General features: G+C 40.6%; 1 protein-coding gene across 3 annotated transcripts in view; it reads right to left on the bottom strand.

Annotated features, from left to right (window-relative positions):
• The window catches only part of cntn4 (contactin 4), a 169,940-nt gene that overhangs the window by 100,438 nt on the left and 43,512 nt on the right, over positions 1-25,990 (bottom strand). For all 3 annotated transcript variants that reach the window (XM_064968917.1, XM_064968919.1, XM_064968918.1), the window contains exons 3-4: positions 23,305-23,437; positions 19,434-19,609 (exon numbers count right to left, since the gene is read on the bottom strand). In XM_064968917.1, coding sequence (XP_064824989.1) covers positions 19,434-19,609; positions 23,305-23,437 — 309 coding nt within the window. The remainder of the gene's footprint in view (positions 1-19,433; positions 19,610-23,304; positions 23,438-25,990) is intronic.

Below are 25,990 nucleotides of genomic sequence, written 5' to 3'. Positions count from 1 at the left end.
TGCAAGACAAAACAAACAAAAACAACATGTTTGTGCAGAGCAAGAAAACAGAACACACACATTTGAGAAATCAAAAGAAAAGAGAGAATAACTTTGGGTCAAATTGAACAATCTCAGGTGTGCTGCAACTGTGCTGCACATCTAACATCTAACTCAAAAAAGTAAACATTGGTCAGAAAGGAAAGTAGTGAGAAGTACACCTGCTCGTCGGACATCTCATTTGGTGGAGGAGGAACAATGGGCTGGGGCTGTTTTTCATGGTTCGGGCTCGGCCTCCGACTATTATTCTTCCTCCATCAAACTTTACAGTTAGCACTATGTATTGGGGCAGGTAGCGTTCTCCTGGAATCCGCCAAACCCAATGTGTTTCATGAAGCTCCCAACGAACAGTTATCGTGCTGACATTGCTGCTGCTAGTGGCAGTGAGTGTTGTAACCGAGAACAGATGATTTTTACGCTCTACGAGCTTCAGCGGTCCCATTCTGTGAGTTTCTGTGGCCTACCACTTCGTGGCTGGGCAGTTGCTGCTCCTAGACGTTTCCACTTCACAATAACAGAACTTACAGTTGACCGTTCAGCTCTAGCAGGAGAGAAATTTGATGAACTGACTTGCTGGAAAGGTGGCATCCTATGACTGTGTCATGTTGAAAGTCATTGAGCTCTTCAGTATAGGCCATTCTACTGACAAAGTTTGTCTATTGAGATTGCATGGCTGTGTGCTCGATTTCATACACCCATCAGCAACAGTTGTGGCTGAAATATCTGAATCCACTCATTTGAAGGCGTGTCCACAAACTTTTGGCAATGTAGTGTATATTTAGCTGGAGATGAATAGTCATGATGGAAATCCCTGTGAGCCTTGCCTTGTGCTGTACGTATACACATTTGGGGGTGGTAAACAGCCTTAAGCTCTGCCTCAGGCTAAATCCCCCTGTGACTGAGTGTTTACTGAGGGATCCCAAGCCTCAATATGAGAAAAATGTCACACACAGTTGCATCATTAGCTTCAGCCCGGATGTTTTGATGGTCCAATAAAAATAATACTAGTAAAAATAGTTTAAAAAATTCAAAAATCACGGTAAACACCATTATCGCACAAAGAGTGAGTCCATGTAACTTACACTGCCTGCTTTCCACATTTTGTTCCTCAACAGCCTTATTCTAAAATTGATAAAATAGTTATTTTTTCTTCATCAATCTACACACAATACCCCATCATTGCAAAGCAAACACAGAATTTTTTTATTTTTTATTTAAGATAAAACACTGAAATGTCACATTTACATACAGTTGATTTCGGAAGATCATATACACCTTCGCCAAATACATTTAAACTTAATTTTTCCTTCCTGAGCGGTATGACGGCTGCATAGCCCCATGGTGTTTATACTTGCGTACTATTTTTTGTACAGATGAACGTTAGGCGTTTGGAAATTGCTCTTGTGGAGACTTGTGGAGATTTTTTTCTGAGGTCTTGGCTTATTTCTTTAGATTTTCCCATGATGTCAAGCAAAGAGGCACAGAGTTTGAAGGTAAGCCTTGAAATACATCCACAGCTACACCTCCAATTGACTCAAATTATGTCAATTAGCCTATCAGAAGCTTCTAAAGCCATGACATCATTTTCTGGAATTTTCAAGCTGTTTAAAGGCACAGTCAACTTAGTGTATGTACACTTCTGACCCACTGGAATTGTGATTCTGTGAATTATAAGTGAAATAATCTGTCTGTAAATAATTGTTGAAAAAATTACTTGTGTCATGCACAAAGTAGATGTCCTAACCGACTTGTCTAAACTATAGTTTGTTAACAAGAAATTTGTGGAGTGGTTGAAAAACGAGTTTTAATGACTCCAACCTAAGTGTATGTAAACTTCCGACTTTAACTGTAAGTATTCAGAAACTTTACTCAGTAATTTGTTGAAGCACCTTTGGCAGTGATTACAGCATCGAGTCTACTTAGGTATGACACTACACGCTTGGCGCACCTGTATTTGGGGAGTTTTTCCAATTCTTCTCTGCAGATGCCCTCAATCGTCACTTCACAGCTATTCAGGTCTCTCAGAAATGTTTGATCGGGTTCAAGTCCGGGCTATGGCTGGGCCACTCAAGGTCATTCAGAGACTTGTCCCGAAGCCACTCCTGCATTGTCTTGCCTGTGTGCTTAGTGTCATTGTCCTGTTGGAAGGTGAACATTCGCTCCAGTCTGAGGTCCTGAGTGCTCTGGAGCAGGTTCTCGTCAAGGATCTCTCTGTACTTTGCTCTGTTCATCTTTCTCTCGATCCTGACTAGTCTCCCAGCCCCTGATGCTGAAAAACATCTCCACAGCATTATGAGTAAAACATTTAAACGTGTTAACCCTCGCAAGGCTGCAGGCCCAGACGGCATCCCCAGCCGTGCCCTCAGAGCATGGCAAGACCAGCTGGCTGGTGTGTTTACGGACATATTCAATCAATCCCTATACCAGTCTGCTGTTCCCACATGCTTCAAGGGGGCCACCATTGTTCCTGTTCCCAAGAAAGCTAAGGTAACTGAGCTAAACGACTACCGCCCCGTAGCACTCACTTCCGTCATCATGAAGTGCTTTGAGAGACTAGTTAAGGACCATATCACCTCCACCCTACCAGACACCCTCGACCCACTCCAATTTGCTTACCGCCCAAATAGGTCCACAGACGACGCAATCTCAACCACAGTGCACACTGCCCTAACCCATCTGGACAAGAGGAATACCTATGTGAGAATGCTGTTCATCGACTACAGCTCGGCATTTAACACCATAGTACCCTCCAAGCTCGTCATCAAGCTCGAGACCCTGGGTCTCGACCCCGCCCTGTGCAACTGGGTACTGGACTTCCTGACGGGCCGCCCCCAGGTGGTGAGGGTAGGCAACAACATCTCAACCCCGCTGATCCTCAACACTGGGGCCCCACAAGGATGCGTTCTGAGCCCTCTCCTGTACTCCCTGTTCACCCACGACAGCACGGCAACGCACGCCTCCAACTCAATCATCAAGTTTGCGGACGACACAACAGTGGTAGGCTTGATTACCAACAACGACGAGACGGCCTAGAGGGAGGAGGTGAGGGCCCTCGGAGTGTGGTGGCAGGACAATAACCTCACACTCAACGTCAACAAAACTAAGGAGATGATTGTGGACTTCAGGAAACAGCAGAGGGAACACCCCCCTATCCACATTGATGGAACAGTAGTGGAGAGGGTAGTAAGTTTTAAGTTCCTCGGCATACCCATCACAGACAAACTAAATTGGTCCACCCACACAGACAGCATCGTGAAGAACGCGCAGCAGCGCCTCTTCAACCTCAGGAGGCTGAAGAAATTCGGCTTGTCACCAAAAACACTCACAAACTTCTACAGATGCACAATCGAGAGCATCCTGGCGGGCTGTATCACCGCCTGGTACGGCAACTGCTCCGCCCACAACCGTAAGGCCCTCCAGAGGGTAGTGAGGTCTGCACAACGTATCACCGGGGGCAAACTACCTGCCCTCCAGGACACCTACACCACCCGATGTTACAGGAAGGCCATAAAGATCATCAAGGACAACACCCACCCGAGCCACTGCCTGTTCACCACGCTATCATCCAGAAGGCGAGGTCAGTACAGGTGCATCAAAGCTGGGACCGAGAGACTGAAAAACAGCTTCTATCTCAAGGCCATCAGATAGTTAAACAGCAACCACTAACATTGAGTGGCTGCTGCCAACACACTGACTCAACTCCAGCCACTTCAATAATGGGAATTGATGGGAAAGGATGTAAAATATATCACTAGCCACTTTAAACAATGCTACCTTATATAATGTTTACATACCCTACATTATTCATCTCATATGTATACGTATATACTGTACTCTATCATCTACTGCATCCTTATGTAATACATGTATCACTAGCCACTTTAACTATGCCACTTTGTTTACATACTCATCTCATATGTATATACTGTACTCGATACCATCTACTGTATCTTGCCTATGCTGCTCTGCACCATCACTCATTCATATCTTTATGTACATATTCTTTATCCCCTTACACTGTGTATAAGATATTAGTTTTGGAATTGTTAGTTAGATTACTTGTTGGTTATTACTGCATTGTCGGAACTGGAAGCACAAGCATTTCGCTACATTCGCATTAACATCTGCTAACCATGTTTATGTGACAAATAAAATTTGATTTGATTTGATGCATCAGACCAGATAATCTTGTTTCTCATGGTCTGAGAGTCTTTTGGTGCCTTTTGGCAAACTCCAAGCGGGCTGTCATATGCCTTTTTACTCAGGCATGGCTTCCATCTGGCAACTCTACCATGAAGGCGTCATTGGTGGAGTGTTGCAGAGATGGTTGCCTTCTGGAAGGTTCTCCCATCTCCACAGAGGAATTCTAGAGGTCTGTCAGAGTGACCATTGTGTTCTTGGTCACCTCTCTGACCAAGATCCTTCTCCCCCGATTGCACAATTTGACCGGACGGCCAGCTCTCGGGAAGAGTCTTGGTGGTTCCAAACTTCTTTCATTTAAGAATGATGGAGGCCACTGTGTTCTTGGGGACCTTCAATGCTGCAGAAATGTTTTGGTAACCTTCCCCAGATCTGTGCCTCAACACAATCCTGGTTTGGAGCTCAACGGACAATTCCTTCGGCTTGATTTTTGCTCTGACATGCACTGTCATCTGTGGGACCTTATATAGACAGGTGTGTGCCTTTCCAAATCATGTCCAATCAATAGAATTTACAACAGGTGGACTCCATTCAAGTTGTAGAAACATCTCAAGGATGATCAATAGAAACAGGACACACATGGGCTCAAATTCAATAAAATAGCAAAGGGTCGGAATTTTTATACACATTAGCAAAAAAAAAAGTTTATTATGGTGTATTGTGTGTACATTGCCGAAGAATTTATTTTATTTAATCCATTTTAGAATACGGCCGTAAAGTAACAAAATGTGAAAAAAGTCAAGGGGTCTGAATACTTTCCGAAGGCACTGTATATACAGTGTCAAAAGGTTTTCTTTATTTTACTATTTTCTACATTGTAGAATAATAGTGATGACATAACACATATGGAATCATGTAGCAACCAAAAAAGTGTTATACAAATCAAAATATATTTTATATTTGAGACACTTCAAAGTAACCACCGTTAGCCTTGATGATAGCTTTGCACACTCTTGGCATTCTCTCAACTCGGTTCATTAGGTAGTCACCTGGCATGCATTTCAATTAACAGGTGTGCCTTGTTAAAAGCTAATTTACGGAAATTATGTATTTCTTAATGCGTTTGAGCCAATCAGATGTGTTGTGACATGGCAGGGGTTTCACACAGAAGATAGCCCTATTTGGTAAAAGACCAAGTCCATATTATGGCAAGAACAGCTAAAATAAGCAATGAGAAACAACAGGCCATCATTACTTTAAGACATGAAGGTCAGTCAATATGGAACATTTCAAGAACTTTGAAACTTTCTTCAAGTGCAGTTGCAAAAACCATAATGCGCTATATTGAGTACCGCCACAGGAAAGGAAGACCCAGAGTTAACTCTGCTGCAGAGGATAAGTTCAATACAGTTACCAGCCTCAGAAATCGCAGCCCAAATAAATCCTTCACAGAGTTATGACTGACAAATATCAACATTAACAAGGAGACTGTGTGGATCAAGCCTTAGTGGTCGAATTGCTGCAAGGACCACAATAAGTAGAGACTTGCTTGGACCAAGAAAATGAGCAATGGACATTAGACCGGTGGAAATCTGTACTTTGGTCTTTGTGAGACATAAATGATCTCCACATGTGTGGTTCCCACCGTGAAGCATGGAGGAGTAGGTGTGATGGTGTGGTGGTGCTTTGCTGGTGACACTGTCTGTGACTAATTTATAATTCAAGGCACACTTAACCAGCATGGCTACCACAGCAATCTGCAGAGATACGCCATCCCATCTGTTTTGCGCTACTATAATTTGTTTTTTAACAGGACATACTTCCAGGTTGTGTAAGAACTATTTGACCAAGAAGGAGAGTGATGGAGTGCTGCTTGAGATGACCTGCCCTCCACAATCACCCGACCTCAACCTAATTGAGATGGTTTGGAATGAGTTGGACCTCAGAGGTAAGGAAAGGCAGACAACAGGTGCTCAGCATATGTGGGAACTCCTTCAAGACTGTTGGAAAATCATTCTAGGTGAAGCTGTTTGAGAGAATGCCAGGAGTGTGCAAAGCTGTCATCAAGGCAAAGGGTGGCTACTTTGAAGTGTCTAAACTCTCAAATATATTTGGATTTGTTTAACACTTTTTTGATTATATATATATTGTATTTGGTCAAGATTTCACAACGCAGTGGACCGCTCACGTCCCTTGACCTCTTCCCCAGACCTACAGCACCGTTGAGATGTCAATGCCATCACTCAGCAAAACGCCTGTCACTCAGTCAGAGTCTGCAGAGCAAATATGGATATTCTGAACTTCTTCCAAAAGAGAGGCAGAAAAAGCGAGCAGGTTGAGCATGAGCAGGCAGCAGTGATTGAGAGGGCAGAACTGCCAGAAAGTCAAAGTGCAATCACAGCAGCAGCAGGTTTAGCCACAGGTTTGTGCAGGGAAGATGGTAGCTAATGCTAATAAGCTAGTGTTAGCGCTCAGCCTCCTTCAGTTATTGGGTGTCAGACAGAGTTAGCGAAATGCTTGTTCTGAGACTGAAGAGATGAGAGAACACTTCTCTGACTGAAGTAGTGCCCCCCTGTGGACTGAAGCTGAACTTTACTACAACTAGATATTTAACCCTGTTTAAAATGGACAATGTTGAGGTGGTAGAATTGAAAAAATGAAATTAATCATAGAGGTCTTATTCCATTCTACAGGTAAACATGCTTGTCTAATGTTTGTTATTTCCATATACAGTAGTCTAAGCAAATATTTGTAAAAAAATGTCAATTATTAAATTGGTTAAATTATTTGTATATACTTTTCTTTGTGCAGGGCAGCCCAATTGAGACCACATCTCATTTGCCATGGTGCCCTGATGACAAAAATTCCATCAACACAACAACAAAAAGCTACAACTACAAGACAGCTATAAATATATAACTTCAGGTTATTACAACAAGTTATAGCAATGAATTGAAACAATTGGACACTTCAGTGAACTAATTTAACAACAGTTTTAAACTGCCTCTATTGACACCAGGAAATCCAGGTGTAATTTGTTTTGATGATATTTATTTAAACTCAGAACACTAAACAAAATAACAAAGAGAAAGAAACGAAACCGAAACAGTTCTGTAAGGTTACAAAACACACTAGACAGAAAATAAACACCCACGAAACACAAGTGGGAAAAGGCTACCTAAGTATGATTCTCAATCAGAGACAACTAACGACACCTGCCTCTGATTGAGAACCATACCAGGCCAAATGCAAAAACACAACATAGAAAACGGAACATAGATAACCCACCCAACTCACGCCCTGACCATACTAAAACAAAGACATAACAAAGGAACTAAGGTCCGAACGTGACACAAAGCTACGACGGTGTCTTGGAAGAGCGACACGTGATCCTATACAAATGTACGCCAGGTTTGAAATGATTATGTTACATAGTCAAATATTATATCTGTTTGGGCTTCTTTGCAGTCAATTTCTTGCGGACCACCAGTTGGGGAACCCTGCAGTACACATTGTTCAATCAATTGAACACTCTACACAAACAACCATTTGATTAGCACTCCTCCTATTACGTCTTGGATATTTAATAGGGTACCAAACAGCATATACAACACGGTGCAACCATACAAGAATCACTACACAAGATTATTACAGTTATCCACACTAGATTACAATCATTGTTGCACGGCTGAGCCTGCCGAAAAATATCACAGCTGAGGCAGACGGAAAAACAACTTTCATCATGTAATTTCACTCCTGAAATTATGAAATCATAGTCTCGGGAACATCAAGAAGGCAATATTAGACCCAAAATGTTAAGGATGAAATCAACAAGGCCCAAATAAATAGGGCCTCCAAAACAAAGGAGGACTCCAGTATGCAGAAGGTATTTCGCTGAGCCTAAGTCACACATGAAGGATTTTAATGGCTCCAGTGGTTATCAGGTTTCGATTGTGTTTTATTCATCACTCTCACTACCGCAAACATTACAAAGCAATTCAAAAATGGCTTAGAAACTAAAATTACCTTTTTATTGAAACTAATTTATGTTTGACAATTGATGGGAAACAATAACGGATCGCAACAGACTCCTGCAACTTCCCTCGCCATTGTTGCCCGGCGGATCTGGGTAAAGGGAATTCGGAAAGCAAAGAGCAGTCTTCATGGATGAGTGTGCAGAGCGTCTCGGGTGGGACCTGGATAAATATGGGAACTGCAATCGGGAATTTCTCAATTCCTTTCAAGAGGCTGTGAGCAGTGATTCGATTTGGAATATTGCCATACCTACCACAGACATGAAAGGGGCAGTTACGCAAAAGTGTGTTTGGGGGGAAAAAAAGCTGCACAGACTGATGCTGTAGATATTGCACAAAGACAAAACAGCAGCAGTCGAGCTTGTGGACAAATTCCCCTGATTTTCCTCTTCTCCCTTTGATATTTCCCAAACACTACTGAATGTTCCATTTTGTTTATTTGTATTGACACTGTTTAAAGTGGGGACAGTATGAATTTAACCAGTGGTAATTTACTACAAGTGAAACCTGTCTCCACAAAAATGGGCCAAGTTAGAAAGAATTTGAACCGTCGGGGAAACAGACAGCGATAAGAAGGACATTCATACTGTATCTTTCTACCACAGGGAACGACGAGACATTTATTTGATAACGGGTGATATTGCAGATTTAAAAGCACCTATTGTTCAAATTGGATGAATTAACCTTAATTAACCTTGCTCTGTAATATGCTCCATATTGTCATGTGACCTCGAGCAGCGATGCAGGAATGAAAGCTCTCTTTCCAGGGCGACTCAATGGAAAAGTCTTGAGCGTCTCTCTCTGCAACCAACCCAACCTGCTTTGAAACTATATTGCTGATTAGTTCTGCTCCAGGAGCAGATTTAAATGTAAAATTACTGGGCTCACTGATTTATGAAGAGGACTATAAGGTCAGCTAATATATGTCATACTGACTATGGGACAAGTCTATTAGGAGGCAGGCTGTAATTATTTCTTAAAACATAAATCTCCTCTGAACCCATACAAGAACACACTTTTGCTAATAGCTATTTGAGACTCTTAAGCTCTATTAAGAAAATATATTCCTTGCAACTTTTCACAGATTAATATGAGATTTGGCAATTTGGAGTCAATTATATGCATCTACCTCCGCAATTGAACTGATGAAAAAAAAAGGAATGAATGAATCTCATATTTTCTTTCTCAATGCAAAAAGATAAATGCATTTTGTTGATACCATACCATTAAACTGGTAGACCATTAAACTGCACACTGGTAGAAAATCAGTACAACGTTTATCCCATTTTGGAATAATTTTGGTTGAATACATTCTATTCTGAACATATTCTACAACCTCCAAAACTGTTTCATATACTATGGCAGTTCAAAGTGTTTCTACATTTCAACTATAGACAGTATTACTGGTAAAAGAGAATGTGATCTCTGGACTGACTGGGCTTAATTGTCTGCAAGTGAACTCTCCATTTGGGAAGTCTAGACTGCTTGACTTTTCTCTATCAAAACACAAATTTAATGAATGACTTGCCGATGTCCCGTGCATGTGGGCCCGTGGAGGTAATTCTGTGTCTATATTGGTCCAATCTTGCTACCGGGGGATTGGTAACAAAAGGTTTGGAGTGGCACTGCCGCCCTCTTTCATCTCAACACAGGATGGGGTGCTAGATAAAAGCCACAGAGAGCCTAGGAAATAGAGAGTCTAAGGGAACAAAGTGGACAAAAGCATTGGACATCTAAGGTGCTGAATTAATTTAACAAAGTATCTTTTTGGGCATTATTTGGGATCGAGATAAAAGCCATCGCAGTAAAAAGAAGCAGTACTGGGACCACTTCACTGCAAGTGCAGGAGGCCATTTTTTGATCATCCTGATAAAACACACACGCACACACACGCACGCACACACACACACACACACACACACACACACACACACACACACACACACACACACACACACACACACACACACACACACACACACACACACACACACACACACACACACACACACACACACACACACACACACACACACACACACACACACACACACACACTGTGGCCCCTCCTGTCCTGAAAGCCAAAACAGAGCAAACAAACCATTGTTGCAAAAAGGGCCTGAAGAGACAAGCAGAAATCCTTATGATACAGGCCATGTCTTAAGAGGAGCCTCTGCAGAGTCAGAGCTGCCAGTGCTGGGGAGGGACTTGACCAAATGCATGCTCCTCTAGGCACACAGCTGTGCTCGTGCTCTTTTTGTTCAAAAGAAAGCATGCCGTCAGCCTTCAAGGGACATTTCAAATAATTCACATCAGTCGCAACAAAAATAACAGGCCTTGTATATGTTGGCATTGAACTACTCTTCGCCATGATTTATTTTGAGAAATACTAAAGGAAATATATAAATAAATACAAATCAAGTGAGAAAAAAATGGCTTTGTAGTATCAAGACTAGTTACGTCTTTCGGTTCGATCTAAACATACACACGAGAGTGGAAAAAACAGAAGACACTAGCAATACAATAACGTAGGTCTATGTCCATAATGGAACGAGCTAACTACAATAAATCACAGTTTGAATGTGACTCCTTATCCAATTAGCATCCATTATTTTAAGGGTGGGATGACATTACATACAATGATCCAGATGAACCTGATGATCACATCCCAGCTATATGAGCATTCTAAATGCCACGACGACTTATCATACTTCAACAAGGCTGTCCAAGCGGAACAATGGGATTCATTACGCAACCAACTCCTGGAGGTACGATTTACTACCGTGATGGGGGCAGAGCTAAAGGGACTGAGGGTCGATTTCAATGATGTTCTGCTCTAGTACCTATCGCACACCATAAACCACATATTTAAATATGTTTGTCATCATGACTTGATCTTTGGAAGTAGATGTGTTGCTATCAGATATGACATTGTGTTGATGATGATCTGTTTATGTTTGACATGGACCATAGTACTATATCTGTTGTTGCTAGTCTTCTCTACCCCTTCAGTTCAGGAAAGCAATTTTGATCTTTTAAGACACGTTGGCCACAGTATCTCTATTTGAGGTATAGAGTGAGGTTTTCTTCCTCCTCACAGCAGGCTGTGTAGGGGCTATAGCTGGGTCTCCTTGATGGTCGAGATCCTGGGGAGGCTTTTGATGGTTTCTGCATCCTTCCCTTTCCGCTGAACTCAGAAACAGACCCCGGAGGATTTGCAGGGGATTGAAAGTTAGACTCATCTTTGCACACTTAACTTACTGCACCTGGGTTAACTGGATTTGACATTGCATCATAGAGTAGGTTCAAATGTGCAGTAATGACTGATGTTTCTTTTCATTTTGTTCTTATCAAAGACGAAGCATTCAAAGCCACGAGGTGGAGGAATGTACATGATATCTGATGCAACTGCATACAGTACTGAACAGATACAATACCTGCATTCTATTAAGGAAAAAGTTGAAATAGCTGGTAGATATTTACCCTTCATTAACTCAGCTTACTGTGCTCTCTCTATACACATTATCACAACAGCTGGAGAGTAATGTTTCGGAATTATTCACGCTTAAATGAGGGATTCATGTACTGTATATCCTCCAGGGCTTGTGGTCTGCTCTTGTGACTTACTGGGATTTTCACACCATGTACAGTAAATCTAGGATTCTCAAATCTCTGGATGAACAGGGTTCGTAAAAATCTAGAGCCCAGAGGAAAAAAAGGGAAATAAAAACAGCAAATCTGCAATTGCCCATGTTCTGTGAGAGAAATACATACACGCTCTATGAATGTAAACTAAAAACAACTAAGGATCGTTTTCTGGCAAAATATACACTACCGGTCAAAAGTTTTAGAACACCAACTCATTCAAGGTTTTTCTTTATTTGACTTTTTTCTACATTGTAAAATAATAGTGAAGACATCGGACTATGAAATAACACATACGGAATCATTTAGTAACCAAAAAAGTGTTAAACAAATCAAAATATATTTTGTATTTGAGATTCTTCAAATAGTCACCCTTTGCCTTGATGACAGCTTTACACACTCTTGGCATTCTCTCAACCAGCTTCACCTGGAATGCTTTTCCAACAGTCTTGAAGGAGTTCCCACATATTATGCTGAGCACTTGTTGGCTGCTTTTCCTTTACTCTGTGGCCCGACTCATCCCAAACCATCTCAATTTGGTTGAGGTCAGGGGATTGTGAAGGCAAGGTCATCATATGCAGCAATCCATCACTCAATCCATCATTCTTGGTGAAATCGCCCTTGCACAGCCTCGGTGTGTTTTGCGTCATTGTCCTGTCGAAAACAAATGATAGTCCCACTAAACTCAAACCAGATGGGATGGCGTATTGCTGCAGAATGCTGTGGTAGCCATGCTGGTTAAGTGTGCCTTGAATTTAAAAGAAAGTGTCACCAGCAAAGCACCCCCACACCATAGCACATCCTCCTCCATGATTCACGGTGGGAAATACACATGCGGAGATAATCCATTCACCCACACCTCATCTCACAAAGACATGGCGGTTGGAACCAAAAATCTACAATTTGGACTCCAGACTTGAGGACAGATTTTCACAGGTCTAATGTCCATTGCTCGTGTTTCTTGGCCGAAGCAAGTCTCTTCTTATTATTGGTGTCCTTTAGTAGTGGTTTCTTTGCAGAAATTCAACCATGAAAGCTTGATTCACACAGTCTCCTCTGAACAGTTGATGTTGAGATGTGTCTGTTTCTTGAACTCTGTGAAGCATTCATTTGGGCTGAAATTTCTGAGGCTGGTAACTCTAATGAACTTATCCTCTGCAGCAGAGGTAACTCAGGGTCTTCCATTCCTGTGGCGGTCCTCATGAGAGCCAGTTTCATCATAGCGCTTGATGGTTTTTGTTATTGCACTTGAAGAAATGTTCAAAGTTCTTAAAATGTCCCATATTGACTGACCTTCATGTCTTAAAGTAATGATGGACTGTTGTTTCTCTTTGCTTATTTGAGCTGTTCTTGCCATAATATGGACTTTTACCAAATAGGGCCATCTTCTGTATACCCCCTACCTTGTCACAACACAACTGATTGGCTGAAACGCATTAAGGAGGAAAGGAACTTTTAAGAAGGCACATCTGCTACTTGAAATGCATTCCATTTGACTACCTCATAAAGCTGGTTGAGAGAATGCCAATAGTGTGCAAAGCTGTCATCAAGGCAAAGGGTGGCTATTTCAATAATTTCAAATATAACATGTCTTTTGAGTTATTTAACACTTTTTTGGTTACTACATGATTCCATATGTGTTATTTATAGTTTTGATGTCTTCACCATTATTCTACAATGTAGAAAATAGTAAAAATGAAAACCCTTGAATGTGTAGGTGTTTTAAAACTTTTCACAGGTAGTGTATATAAAAGTGTCTGTAGTAAACATACTTTTAATCCGGACCCACATTTCCATTTCCATTGCCAACAAATACATTTTCTACAACAAATTATTGGTCAGTTTTCAGTCTAACACTATAGACAAACTTGAATACACTATTTCACAATGTATCACATTCAAAGCATGGCCTTTGAAATAGTTTCCACGTAACAACTGAACTCTGTGACTCAGGCACATTGGATATACAAGCTATTCATCAGTATAAATTATGGTGTACATCTTTTACATAATCACTGATAATGAATCAATAGAAATACTTATCAAGGCCAGACGGTATTGAGTGAGAGACTGGCCCTCTATTCATCAGTTAGCCATGCCTCAGCCAGCAGACAGGACCTACTCCTCACCGGCAGCACCATCATCCATCAAAAGTTCAGAGAGGGAAGGGTAACGCCAAATTATTTGGAGCACTGCCACTCTCATGGGGGTAACCTTGACGGTCCAGTAGAATATCTAGAGGAACATAACTTTTTCCAACTGAAGAATATGTACCTATTGAAACTTTACACTGTGCACTCTTAGAAAAATTGGTTCCAAAAGGGTTCTTCGGCTGTCCCCATAGGATAACCTGTTTTGGTTCCAGGCAGAGCCCTTTTTGGTTCTATGTAGAACCTTTTCGGGTTTCATGTAGAACCCTTGGTAGAAAGGGTTCTACATGGAACCCAAACTGGTTCTACCTGGAACCAAAAAGGGTTCTTCAAAAGGTTTTCCTATGGGGACAGCCGAAGAACCATTTAAGGTTCTAGATAGCACCTTTTTCTCTATGAGTGTAGGAAGCAGAGTGCTGATTGTTGTCCATGCTGAAATTCAGACCATACCATCGGGTATTACTAGTAGACCAAAAAATATATCCAAAAATGACTGACAAATCGCTGACAAGTAAGCAGATGCAGTTGGTTTAAGATATTCCCAGATATGTCTGATAAGAAAGTCCAACAAAGTGCCATTATTATGCACTTTGAGATTATTCTTGTATAATGAAAAGCACTTTACAAATGTAATAAACTATTATGAATTATTATCTTTCATTTTAGACAGCTCTTCCACTGTGCTCAATGTCACTTCAAGTTCATAGACATGGAAATGAGCAGATGGAAAACTAGCCATTGGTTTAAAGTGAGTGAGGCAGGAAGCAACAGTTCCAACATCAGAGGATTTGCATTCACAGAGCAAACAAATTGAACATTACATCAATCAGGGTGAGTATATCCTAAGGGTGTGAAGAAGTTGTGAGGAATAAATGATACATCCCATGAATATTAAGAGATAAGATTAATTCTGAATATTAACACCAGAATGAAATAAACATGATAGTTGTTGTACAAAATGGAAAAGGATTGATACAGTGTTGAAAGGGGCTGGATGAGATAAACATGACAGTTGTTGTACAAAATGGAAAAGGATTGATACAGTGTTGAAAGGGGCTGGATGAGATAAACATGACAGTTGTTGTACAAAATGGAAAAGGATTGATACAGTGTTGAAAGGGGCTGGATGAGATAAATATGAGTTACAGTGGTTGAAAGATTGTCAAAAACCTAAGAAAATAAATCTTCTTATTTTATCATCCTTTGCATTCTTAAACAATTTTTATGTTCAGCCAGTCACTCCTTGATAAACCTAAGGAAATTCATCGCAACAATTATGGATTTAAAAAAAGATTACAGTACACAAGAAACATGATTAATAAAACACTATGCATGAGGTTCACGTTCAATGTTGATTTGAATTTATTTTTTAACTTTCTTTACCCAGAACTCAATTACTGAATTAGGAAGCAGAGCTTGTCCTTCAGACAACATCAGTGCGTCCGTAATGACAATGATCCATTTCCTATGGATCTTACTGACAAGGCTTTCAATATCTGTGCAATTAAAGCAATCCAATTCAGGAGGAAAGGCAGAGAAACACATATCTCCTTGAAGTTTTTTGATGTTCATTGTTCTTGGTCTCTTTTTTATTATCTCAACTTTGCAAGGTCAAGCTCCAGTGGAATAATCACAGAGCATATTTTAAAACACTAAATAGCCAACTTTCATTACGCTTCTCTGGTAGAAGATGGTATTGATTGAAGCCATATTTCCATAGAATTCATTTTAAGAGCAATAACATATTCCATTCATTTAATCTGCACATGGACAGAATGTATTTTTGATTGAGCTGAAGCGGGTTCACTGACGTAGCACACGCCACCGCAGCCCCCACACAGGGTGGAACGAGCTTTGGATTTTGTTGTATTACTTCATAAGGGAAAAGATTTGTTTTTACTCATTTCCATGTCGGTTCTATCCCTGGAAACGCCCTTGTCCGGAGCAAAGGGTCCCGATTTCAAACTCTCCAAAAAAACGGTTTTAAATGTAATAATGGGCAAAAAATGAATATTAACTGAAATATTATAGGATGTAATTTCTTGGAATAGCCCTCTGTGACTTGAAAGAATATTTCTCTCAAAACGTTGATTCCTAAAATATGTGTCCAGAGATTTGGTTGACTTCATCAGGAATGGGCAGGGTCAGCTATACCACCAAGGACCCCTTATTCATGTCCTCATTACATGTTCTGCAACAAAACCATTCATGATCTGTAAAGTTCTCTACTTTTGATAGATTAAAACAAACAATATTGGAATCACCATGGTGACAACCATAGTCTGTCAACTCCATCTGCCTGATAGATTAAGATAGACTATGGTATGAATTTTGGTCCAAATATGTCACATTTAATTAGGTTTTAGAGTTATGAAGCAACTGAGGAAAAACAAAATTGCTACTGTGTACACCACTTGAGTAAAGTGGTATACAATTTTTGTCAACTCCGTAAAACATCAACTCTGTCAGATTTTTCTCTAACGTCAACTCTGTCTGAGTCCTGAAAGATCTGACAGAATGGTTATGTTTTTGTTGGGGATTTTCAATTGAATCATTTTCCATATTTTACAAATGTTGGTACTGAACTTTATTTTATGAGGAAAAAATATGTCTGTTTTGAGTATCTGTTGTCAACTCTGTCAGTGGCTCCGTGATGACTAACCCTCTTAAGATATTTGTTTTAGTCAATTTTCTGACAAAATATTGTAGTCACCGTTCTGAAACATTGAAGTATTTGCTATACTAGACCTAAGGGATAATGTTTGCTTTATAAATGTTATTTTATGTTCTAAATCTAGAAAAACATGCCAAAATGCTAACAAAATTAACAAAACTATAAAAGAAAACAAAGAGAAGTTTGGAGATGTGTATTACATATAATATTTTTTTAGAATATTTAGAATTAAACAATCATGGCCTTTAAACACTTGTTGGACAACAAAGGTCCTTCCTCGAACCTTGCGGGGGGCCCCGCAAAACTCCGCTACGCCGCTGACTGTACTGCACCAATTAAGTGGTACGCAAGTTACAGTATAAAATGACATTCATATATTACATGTGAATCAATAGAAAACCATTTTCAAGTTCAAGAACACAATACAGTTAACATAGAAACAGGTAAGAAATGAACACATGGAAAATGATCGACACAAGATGAATAAGATGTTGTGCCCAAAGGTATAATAGTGTCATATTCACCAATTTCCTCACATAACATGATGCCATCCTCTGAGGAAAATGAGCTGGCCAATCAGTGGTCTACTCACATGAATATTTGTAATGACCGCTATCCGCCCACACCATTCTGTTGTTGGGGTACGCCCACACCATTTCAATACAGAAAAATGCACTTTTAACATACTTCATTTAAAAAAGAACTCATATTTCACTCATATTAGCAGGTTTCCATCCAATTGGCAACAGATTTTCATGCGCATATTCAAAAATATGCATAAAGAAAATAGGCACATTTTCCAAACAGTAGTGTGTTTCACTAAACTGAATTAATGTGGATAAAAATCAGCGCGTGATGACATAGTCCACACAAAATGTACATTTTTGCTTAAGTTTTCATGTTCCATCGCATTTTCAACTCTACCCATAATTTTGTCACAAAAGCTGTTGAGTTAAGTAGCAAACGTGCCTATTCTGGTCTTGGCAGGTGTGCTCTCGCCAACAACAGCTCTCAGATACAGTGAAGGTAGGCTGTATGGATGGGCTAGTCTACAAAATGAGATTATTAGGGAAAAGAGCGAGAATAGTTGTATTTGTCAAACAGCAGTCAAGCATCGATTATCATATCACCAGAATAAGACCCTCAATATTTATTGGAAAGGAGCATCAAGCTCATCACCTTGCACTTTCACCACCCTGTGATTTCACCACCCCTATTTCATCTGTAGCCTAATAAACTGCATGGTTTCTGAGTCATAGTGAGAGGACCACACTCCATATCATCGCAACTCCAAGTTTACTTTGATTTTATGGTTACTAGATCGATATTTGCGCATCAAGGCTGTTCCACCGTCATTTTTCGCATAATTAATTGTACCGACACAGAAAGATCCCACCATGTCGGCGTTCATAAAATTGTACCAAAACGTCCTGTTTCCATCACAGCTGTCGTTTATTTATTTTTTTATACGGTATGACTTTACGAGCATAAAAACTATGGATGGAACACGCTTACTGTAATTAATAATAGGTCAAATTTCATAGTAATTGGGAAACACTGGACAGTTACTTTCATGTTTCAGTACTTTCTTCACTGATTTTACAGTAGAATCTTCTCTAAAACATTGCTGATCATTGGGGATGACAACATGTGGCTATAGACATCGGGTACTGTCGTCACAATGTTGACATGAAGATGAGAGCCACATAGACGTTATCTCTCATCTCTACTCTAACAAATTGTAGGATACACTCTAATAATATCAGCTGCCCTTAAAATGATTCTCTTCCACCCGCACCATTCAGTCATCATGTGGAGTAAATGAATCTTTACCAAGAGTAATAAAGAAGATGCATGCTTTAATATGTGACAACAACCCAAGACTGGTAAGGTCAGGCCGTGGCAATTGATGGAACTGTCCCTGTATTGCCCTATAGTCACAGTGGAGTTCCCTTACGAAATCGAATTGTTCCTGCTCAGGGGTTAGACTGGGCTCAACCAAGGGACAAAACAAATAGCGTGTGAGGGATGGAGTGGCCTTGTTCCCAACGTGGGGCATCAAAATTCAATCTGAAGAAGCCATCACTCACTTCACTGCCAATGTCGTCATTTAAGGATGTCCAATAACTGGAGGAGCAGCAGGGAGTATTGAGTTCGTAGTTTATAGGGAAAGGGCTAAATGGAAACCACAGGCTATTCATCTTATTCACAATCTTGATCTTATTCTACTCACGTCTCAGTCATAATGTCTAAAGTTCCGCCCCCCAAAAATATTTATCTTGTTCTACAATAATGATTCTTTTCACATGCTGAGACAAGATGATTTCTATTCGGTGTTATACTTACGGTGACATTACTTTTGCTCAATATGCTTTAACTGAACATCTTGGAGAGTCTGTCATGTGTTATAAGAACAGTATGTGGTAGTGTAGGCATTTATTGCTACTTATTTTGAGTAACAGCCAAGCCTGGGGAAAGTGATGGAGAGTTAGTTTTGTGCGTTGGAGTTGTGTAGATTCATGTTTAAGCTCTATCAGGATTAGGATGCACCCTGACAGAAAGGGGAGTGTGGAATCACAGCACTGGGAACTGCTGCTCCCCAAGGAGACATTTTCATGTTGATCGCTTTATCAGGCGGGACACGAGACACTATCACAAGTCCCAATGACATATCTTTTATGTCACATGCTTTCACACTGCTGGCTAGTACAGTTTGATCAGAAAGGGAACTAAAGATAGTTAGTGACTTACATGCAAAGGTTAGACTGGCCTCTCGGCTCACGATGGTCCCAAAAGAGTTGAAGGCGAGGCACTGATATGTTCCAGCATCCTGGTCTTTGTCCAAATGGCTGATTCGGAGGTTGCCTCCAGACAGGCTGTAGTGTGAGACTGATTTTGGAGTGATTGCGGTGCCATTCAGTTTCCACCTAAAAACGGAATGAAAAGCAGTCAGATCCAGAACAATTGATAGACAATCTTAGAATCCCACCATTAACTCCATTCTAATGTCGATCATTCACCTTTAGGACAAGATGAGATTCTGACAAAGAAAATGATGATTTTACCTTCATTTGATTAATTCCTTTTCAATAAGCGAAGAAAGGGCTTAGCGTTAATCTAAGTAGTGAACCACACTGACGGCCGGCACACCACGGAGCAGAAAAGAACCCACTCAACAAGAATACACAGCCTCCATCGCCATCCATCTTGCTAGACACCCAGTCAAACAGCATAAAAATGCAGCTTAATCATTACGATGCAGCAATTAAAATTAATGACTAGCGCCCTGCATTCTGCACTTTTGCATTCTACACCAGGCTACAAGATTATCATTGGTGTTAGAGGTGATCAGTGAAGGATATAATTCACTTATGAAGGCAGCAGATTCCTCAATCCCTCCACATTGAGCACAATGGCCGTTACAATGCCAAACAACATGGGGGGCAAAGGGATCGATACCAGCTAAATCCCCGCTACGGAGGTGTGAACCCATCATTTACACATCACAGCGTCTTGACAGGAAAACGCTTTGATACATGTAGGTATTTTCAACAACGTCCAGTTCTATTACGACAAAAAAAAGTCAAAAATGGCATTTCACATATGAGTAAGCATGATAGGTATTCTTAATCACTTTATTGGGAAATGGGCGACGCAAATCATGATTAGCGTCCAGGGCGATTAGTTGCTGATTATGTCTTTGGAGTGAGGAGAGTAATTGATTGTCTTTATGGATTCCAAACAGCTCAACAAATAGGGTGAATTTGTCAAAGCATTCCTATAAATATCTGCATTAGGTTGGTGCAGCTCTGCTTGAATAGATAAAAGCTATTTTATTGTATGATTTAGCCAAGAAAAGGCACTACTAATAAAGAGCCCACTGTAAAAGGTTAATGCCAGGTTAAAAGCATAACATTTGACGTCAACGTCTTTGTTCTCTTTCATCCAGCATTTAGACAACTACCGACCATATCAAGCATTTATATAAAGACTGGGACTGAGAGTTCTCTCCCAGGGCTTCGCTATAGAGAGGGGAGAACTCAGGTCTTGCTACGCCAATTATGACTGAGGCACACTCAAGATAATAAGCACCTGAACATGTTCTGTACGCTTGAGGAAAAGGGAACATGTAGTTCACCTAAAAATATCTGATTATAAACATTCCCTGTGGCTTTCTTCTTATGTTCAGAATACAATATGGCCATGCCATTAAATACATAGTGCTTATTGGAGTAGCACTGCTTGTACAAGCAACATATATAATGATTCCCGAATTCATTACCATGCCTACTCCACACTAGCCTTACAGTACACACACAAGTCCCCTGGTCTCCAGAGCCTCATTACTTTACACACACTATGGCAAAGGTCCTCCCCGACCGTCTCACAAGGCAACTCCAGCCATTCGCTTAACTTCCAATGCAAGAAAAACAAGTACCAACATTAATATTTTACTTCCCGGTAGTGAGTCTACTCTAACTACTCAGACTTCCAGAGAGAGAACCTGCAACAGGAAGAGAAGAGGATCTAACATGATCCTAGATCTCCAAGGGAGGAAGTCGTCATCAGCTCTCATAGCAGGCTGTTATGTGTTGTTACTAAGTGCTATTTCTGTTTCAGAGAAGAAAATTGTATTCCATTAAAAATGAAAGCACCCCATTCAACAGCCTTCTATGATTCTTCAACAGAGAGAGTGAGCAACAAATCCACAAGGAAAGCACTTAATAGAGCCAACAATTTTAATTACGCGTGCCCGCTAATTATTTTATTGACGGTTATTCCTTTAATGCCTTATCCGTGACTTTCTAAGACATTAAAAGAGAGCAAATTTAGGGACAGAGAAAGATATTTGATGAGTAATGTATAAGTATCTTGTTACAAATCACAAAGACTGCACAATGTACGACCCTGCAGAAGAAGATCACTGTCTATCTATCGATGTGCTACACTGTCTCAGTTTCACATGCGTTGGCAGGGAGAAGTCTTATTACGTAGCGTTAAATGTGTCTTTCAAAAAGGCCCGGTTGACAGGACAAAAATGTGCTAGCTTAGGATTGTCAAGGTCTTTTTTTTGTAGCAAATAGGGTGTACTGGATGAGAGCTAAGACCGTCTTTGTAAATAAGAAGTTGTTCTTAAATGACTTGTCTAGTTAAATAAAGGTTAAATAAAACATGTACAAATGTTAACTGCCATAGCTTTGACTGATATGGTAATCATGAGAAAACACATAACTCCACTTGTCTTTAGGTCAACATCGGAGCATTACGCTCTACAAGGTATGTTCTGCACAAAGGAATAAGTAAGGGAGTTAGGTGAACACACTAAGATGAAATCTATGGTCTTGTCACTAGATGTTGTCCAGACACTGACTCTTGAACATAATTTAACATCACAGCTATGATACATCGAGCAACACATCTAATCAAGTACATGGACATGCTGCAGACAATCGAATAATCTCATTGGCTATCAATCATTCTAGAGGGGGACACTGGTACAACAGCTCCGTTTGTTAAGCACATGCTTCATGCAATCATGTTTTCAACAGGATGTCCATACAGTGGCATGATACAATACCACGTGGCTTACAAGTTTGTAGAATGTCACATCTTTTCCTTTAGCCTTCTGCATTGTACTTCTCTTTTTTGGGGAAACCAAATAGACCCAGAACCAGGGAACAATGCTTCTTCTTTCCAGAGTTAATATTCTCTTAGAAGCTTTATGTTTGTAGGGACAGACCGTTTTAAAGCATATCAGATGATGAGGCAAATGTAATGCCCAGCCTCTCTTACATCAGCCAGTCACAGCATACGATTCTGTGATGTGCTGTTAATGAACTTTGAAGATGATTTAGTCTACAGCTGCGTAAAGGAATACAGTCTTAGAAGGCAGGCAGGCAGGCAGCCCATCCCACCCCAAGGCTCTGTGCTTCTCTCTGACAGGACTGTACAGCGACCTTGACAGGAAACAGCTGATTAGGTCATCCTTTAAACTGGCTCAATCCCAAGTATTAAACGTACCAATCCTTCTAAATCTCAACCCAGCAATTTCAGCGTGCAAACATGATTGATTTGAACCTTGCAGTTGCCAGCGATACAACTTACTAACCTTTCGATAGACTAACGAACCGTCCAGGAAAAGAAGAAGAGAGAGCGAAAGGGACAGTCTCTTTGAGCCTCTGCCTCAATTCGTTTGAACCAGATAATGTTCATAACCAGAGCCACACTGCTTTTCCCAAAATAGGAAAGATAATGTTCCATACTATTTCTTAAGTGGGATGAATGCTTTTACCGTTCATGTGTGTGATCTCAAAGAGCTAAAAAATATATATACAGTGCCAGACAAAAGTTTTAGAACACCTACTCATTCAAGGGTTTTTCTTAATTTGTACTATTTTCCACATTGTAGTATAATAGTAAAAATAAAGAAAACCCTGGAATGAGTAGGTGTGTCCAACTTTTGACTCGTACTGTATTTATTAATTTTTTTAAACGATTTTGTGTCCAGCAGTCAGGGTGCTACATCGGAATGAAATCAAATTCACAAAATGATCGATCCACAAGAACAGAACAGAGGGAAATGATTGTGGTGGGAGATGTGCACTGTGTAATACATACTCACCGATAAAGTGGAGATGGGCTTCCCTGGGCCTCACAGCTGAACACCACCTCTCTGTTCTTCTCCTGGGAGTCCACAGGGAACACAATGCTGCCAGGCTGCTTGGTGAATACTGGGCTCTGCAGGACACTGCTCTCTATAGGGGGCACACGGACAGGGGATAACACTCAGCTTACACTCAGGCTCAGACAACAAACCTGCTTGCAAAACAGGCAATTAGTCCGAGACAGCAAACAGGCCAGACCTGGTAAAACCATAAGGTGGGGGGGGGGGCGAACCACAAGCAGACAAAACATATCAATTAATTCCGTCTGTCACAGCACCGTCGCACAGACAAGAATTATCGGAAGTGAGACGTGTCTTCAAAGCCATTTAGGCGGTAATAGGAGATCTCCAAATGTATACCAGTCGGGACATGTTTTAACTTGCATCCTTTTTTCACAAAGTGCTATTGGAGTAGTTGTGTCTCTGCAGACGTTTAAGCAATTAGTTGTGCGGTTAGCGTTCCTCGGCTGTGGTTTTGTATTCTCTCAGTGAAATGACACACACCGAACGGAAGTCTCCATTACTCCATGGGCAGCTGGGAATCCAATGGGCTATCTGTGCATGACTTAACAAAAGCCTTTAGTGTCAGTAAGCCATGGGATAAAGGACAAGGGACAGCCTTTGCAACCACCTTACCTTTGGCCTAGAATGTGATTAGATGTGATTCAAGGGTTATACAGTACATTACCTAGCCAATCTTCAGCCATTTCCATTCTGCGCTGCAGTAGTAGCAGACTCATGCTCGGGCCAGATCCATCAAGACATGACTATGGACTGTCTGTCGAGTCATTTTTTTTTTTTTTAAACAACACAAAAAAACCAACACAACCAAAGAGTGTATTTAACACCTGCCTGTGGCTAGCCTGGCTAAAAGATATTCATGACTGGTTCCTGAAATGTGTATAACATCAAAGGTCAGTGTTCTTATTGGCTTGCAGCGGTGGTGCATATTGCCTCCACAATGGCGATCCAGGCCACTTATTTTGTCTCCCGAATAGAAAAGCTTTTTAGCAGCAGGATGTATCAATGCTACATTGTGCAGTAAATAACAAAGCCACTCAAAACATGACAATTTGCCTTATTCAATGCCATGTTTAAATAAACAATAACAGCGAAAATACCTTACTGGGGGAATGATTTCCTGTGTTTGTGACCGTAGCTTTTGTCCTACCCTCACAAATTGCACAATTTCTATAATTACATGCCTTTGATGCCCTGTGAGCAGTCATTGAGACTTCATGCTAATTTGGGGAAAGATAAGCTCTGTTTTTCCCAGAACTTTGCAATGAAAATGAACACATCTGCTGTTTCTGTTTGGGATCTTCTCTAAGGTACCTCCCCTGAGGAAAAATGAAAAACAACAGAAAAACATGCTGGAGACGTCACGTGACTGATAAGCTAATGTGACAAAATGCGTTCCAAAACAAAAACCCTAACTACGATACAGTACTCCCTGCAGACCTAAAATCTTTTCTTCTCGTTTTCAAACTAGGCCCGTCGGAAAAACAATTCGGGAGTGGCTCTAATAACATGCTTTAGCAAAAGAACGCATGTGTGAACGTAATGAGTGAAGACAAGTTACAGTGTATTGCCGCAAGTCAAAACTCATATCACTTCTGCAACAGATGCGACAGTCTCCACTGATTATGACACATTCCCATTCCCAATTTGGGATATTGTATTGCCAGTACGTGATACAGTTAAAGAAAGCAGCACACCCTCTTTGCTCTCGTTCTGGGCAGACATAATAATAGTGTACTGTACATCTTATTCTACAGTGAAAGTAGGTCACCATTAAAGCCTCATGGAACACATGCAGCTATCTTTACTGTACTCCCTACTGGCCTCACATACCGTACCCCAGACCAAAAAAAAATAAGAAAGACTATAGCTTTATAGCACGATTCATGAGCATGATATTTGGCAGAAGAAACTTGTCAGGTGAAAGCACCAGGGTATACTTCTGCCGAGAAGGAGCCCCAGCGCTCTGAATTTCCAGCATGGCTCAAATTGGTGGCTTGCATTCATAATTGTGACATTCACACACACACTTTCCCCATTTCTCATGCAAAATTCAGGCTATGAGGCTGAGGTGGTGTTTTCATACATTTCCATCAAATTTTCACGGGGTCATAATCAGGTTCCTCAATACACTGAGAGAGTTAGGACTGAAGTAATGCCCACATCCTTGATAGATTTAGCACAGAGATGACAAATGGAATAGATGATTGTTGAATGGAGAATACATTGGAAAGTGTACGATACAGAGACAGAGGCCATAAACCCTATTCCAAAACGTTGGAGTAAACAGATTTACATGTTTGTGTCATTATTGTTGCCATCTGTAATAAGACCAAGCCAATTGTATTCACCCACTGATTGTGGGATGGCCTTTATGAACTTGTCATGGAAGCCAGATTTTATTCTCAGAATGTCTTTATTTTTTCATCTTGAGAGAAAATGATCACACTAATTTGTTCCAGAATCAATGAATAATACGACTGAAAATGAATGAATGAAAAAAAAATGAAACAATGAATGAATTATTCTAAGAAAGATATGTAATTGATATCTAGTGTCTCAAATGAGATTCCCTTTGAATTACTGTAGCCACAATGACAAGAGAAACTGGACGAAGATTATT

This window comes from Oncorhynchus masou, chromosome 6, assembly GCF_036934945.1.
Source record: "Oncorhynchus masou masou isolate Uvic2021 chromosome 6, UVic_Omas_1.1, whole genome shotgun sequence".
Taxonomy (NCBI): domain Eukaryota; kingdom Metazoa; phylum Chordata; class Actinopteri; order Salmoniformes; family Salmonidae; genus Oncorhynchus; species Oncorhynchus masou.
This window is presented reverse-complemented; position numbering and strand designations above follow the sequence as displayed.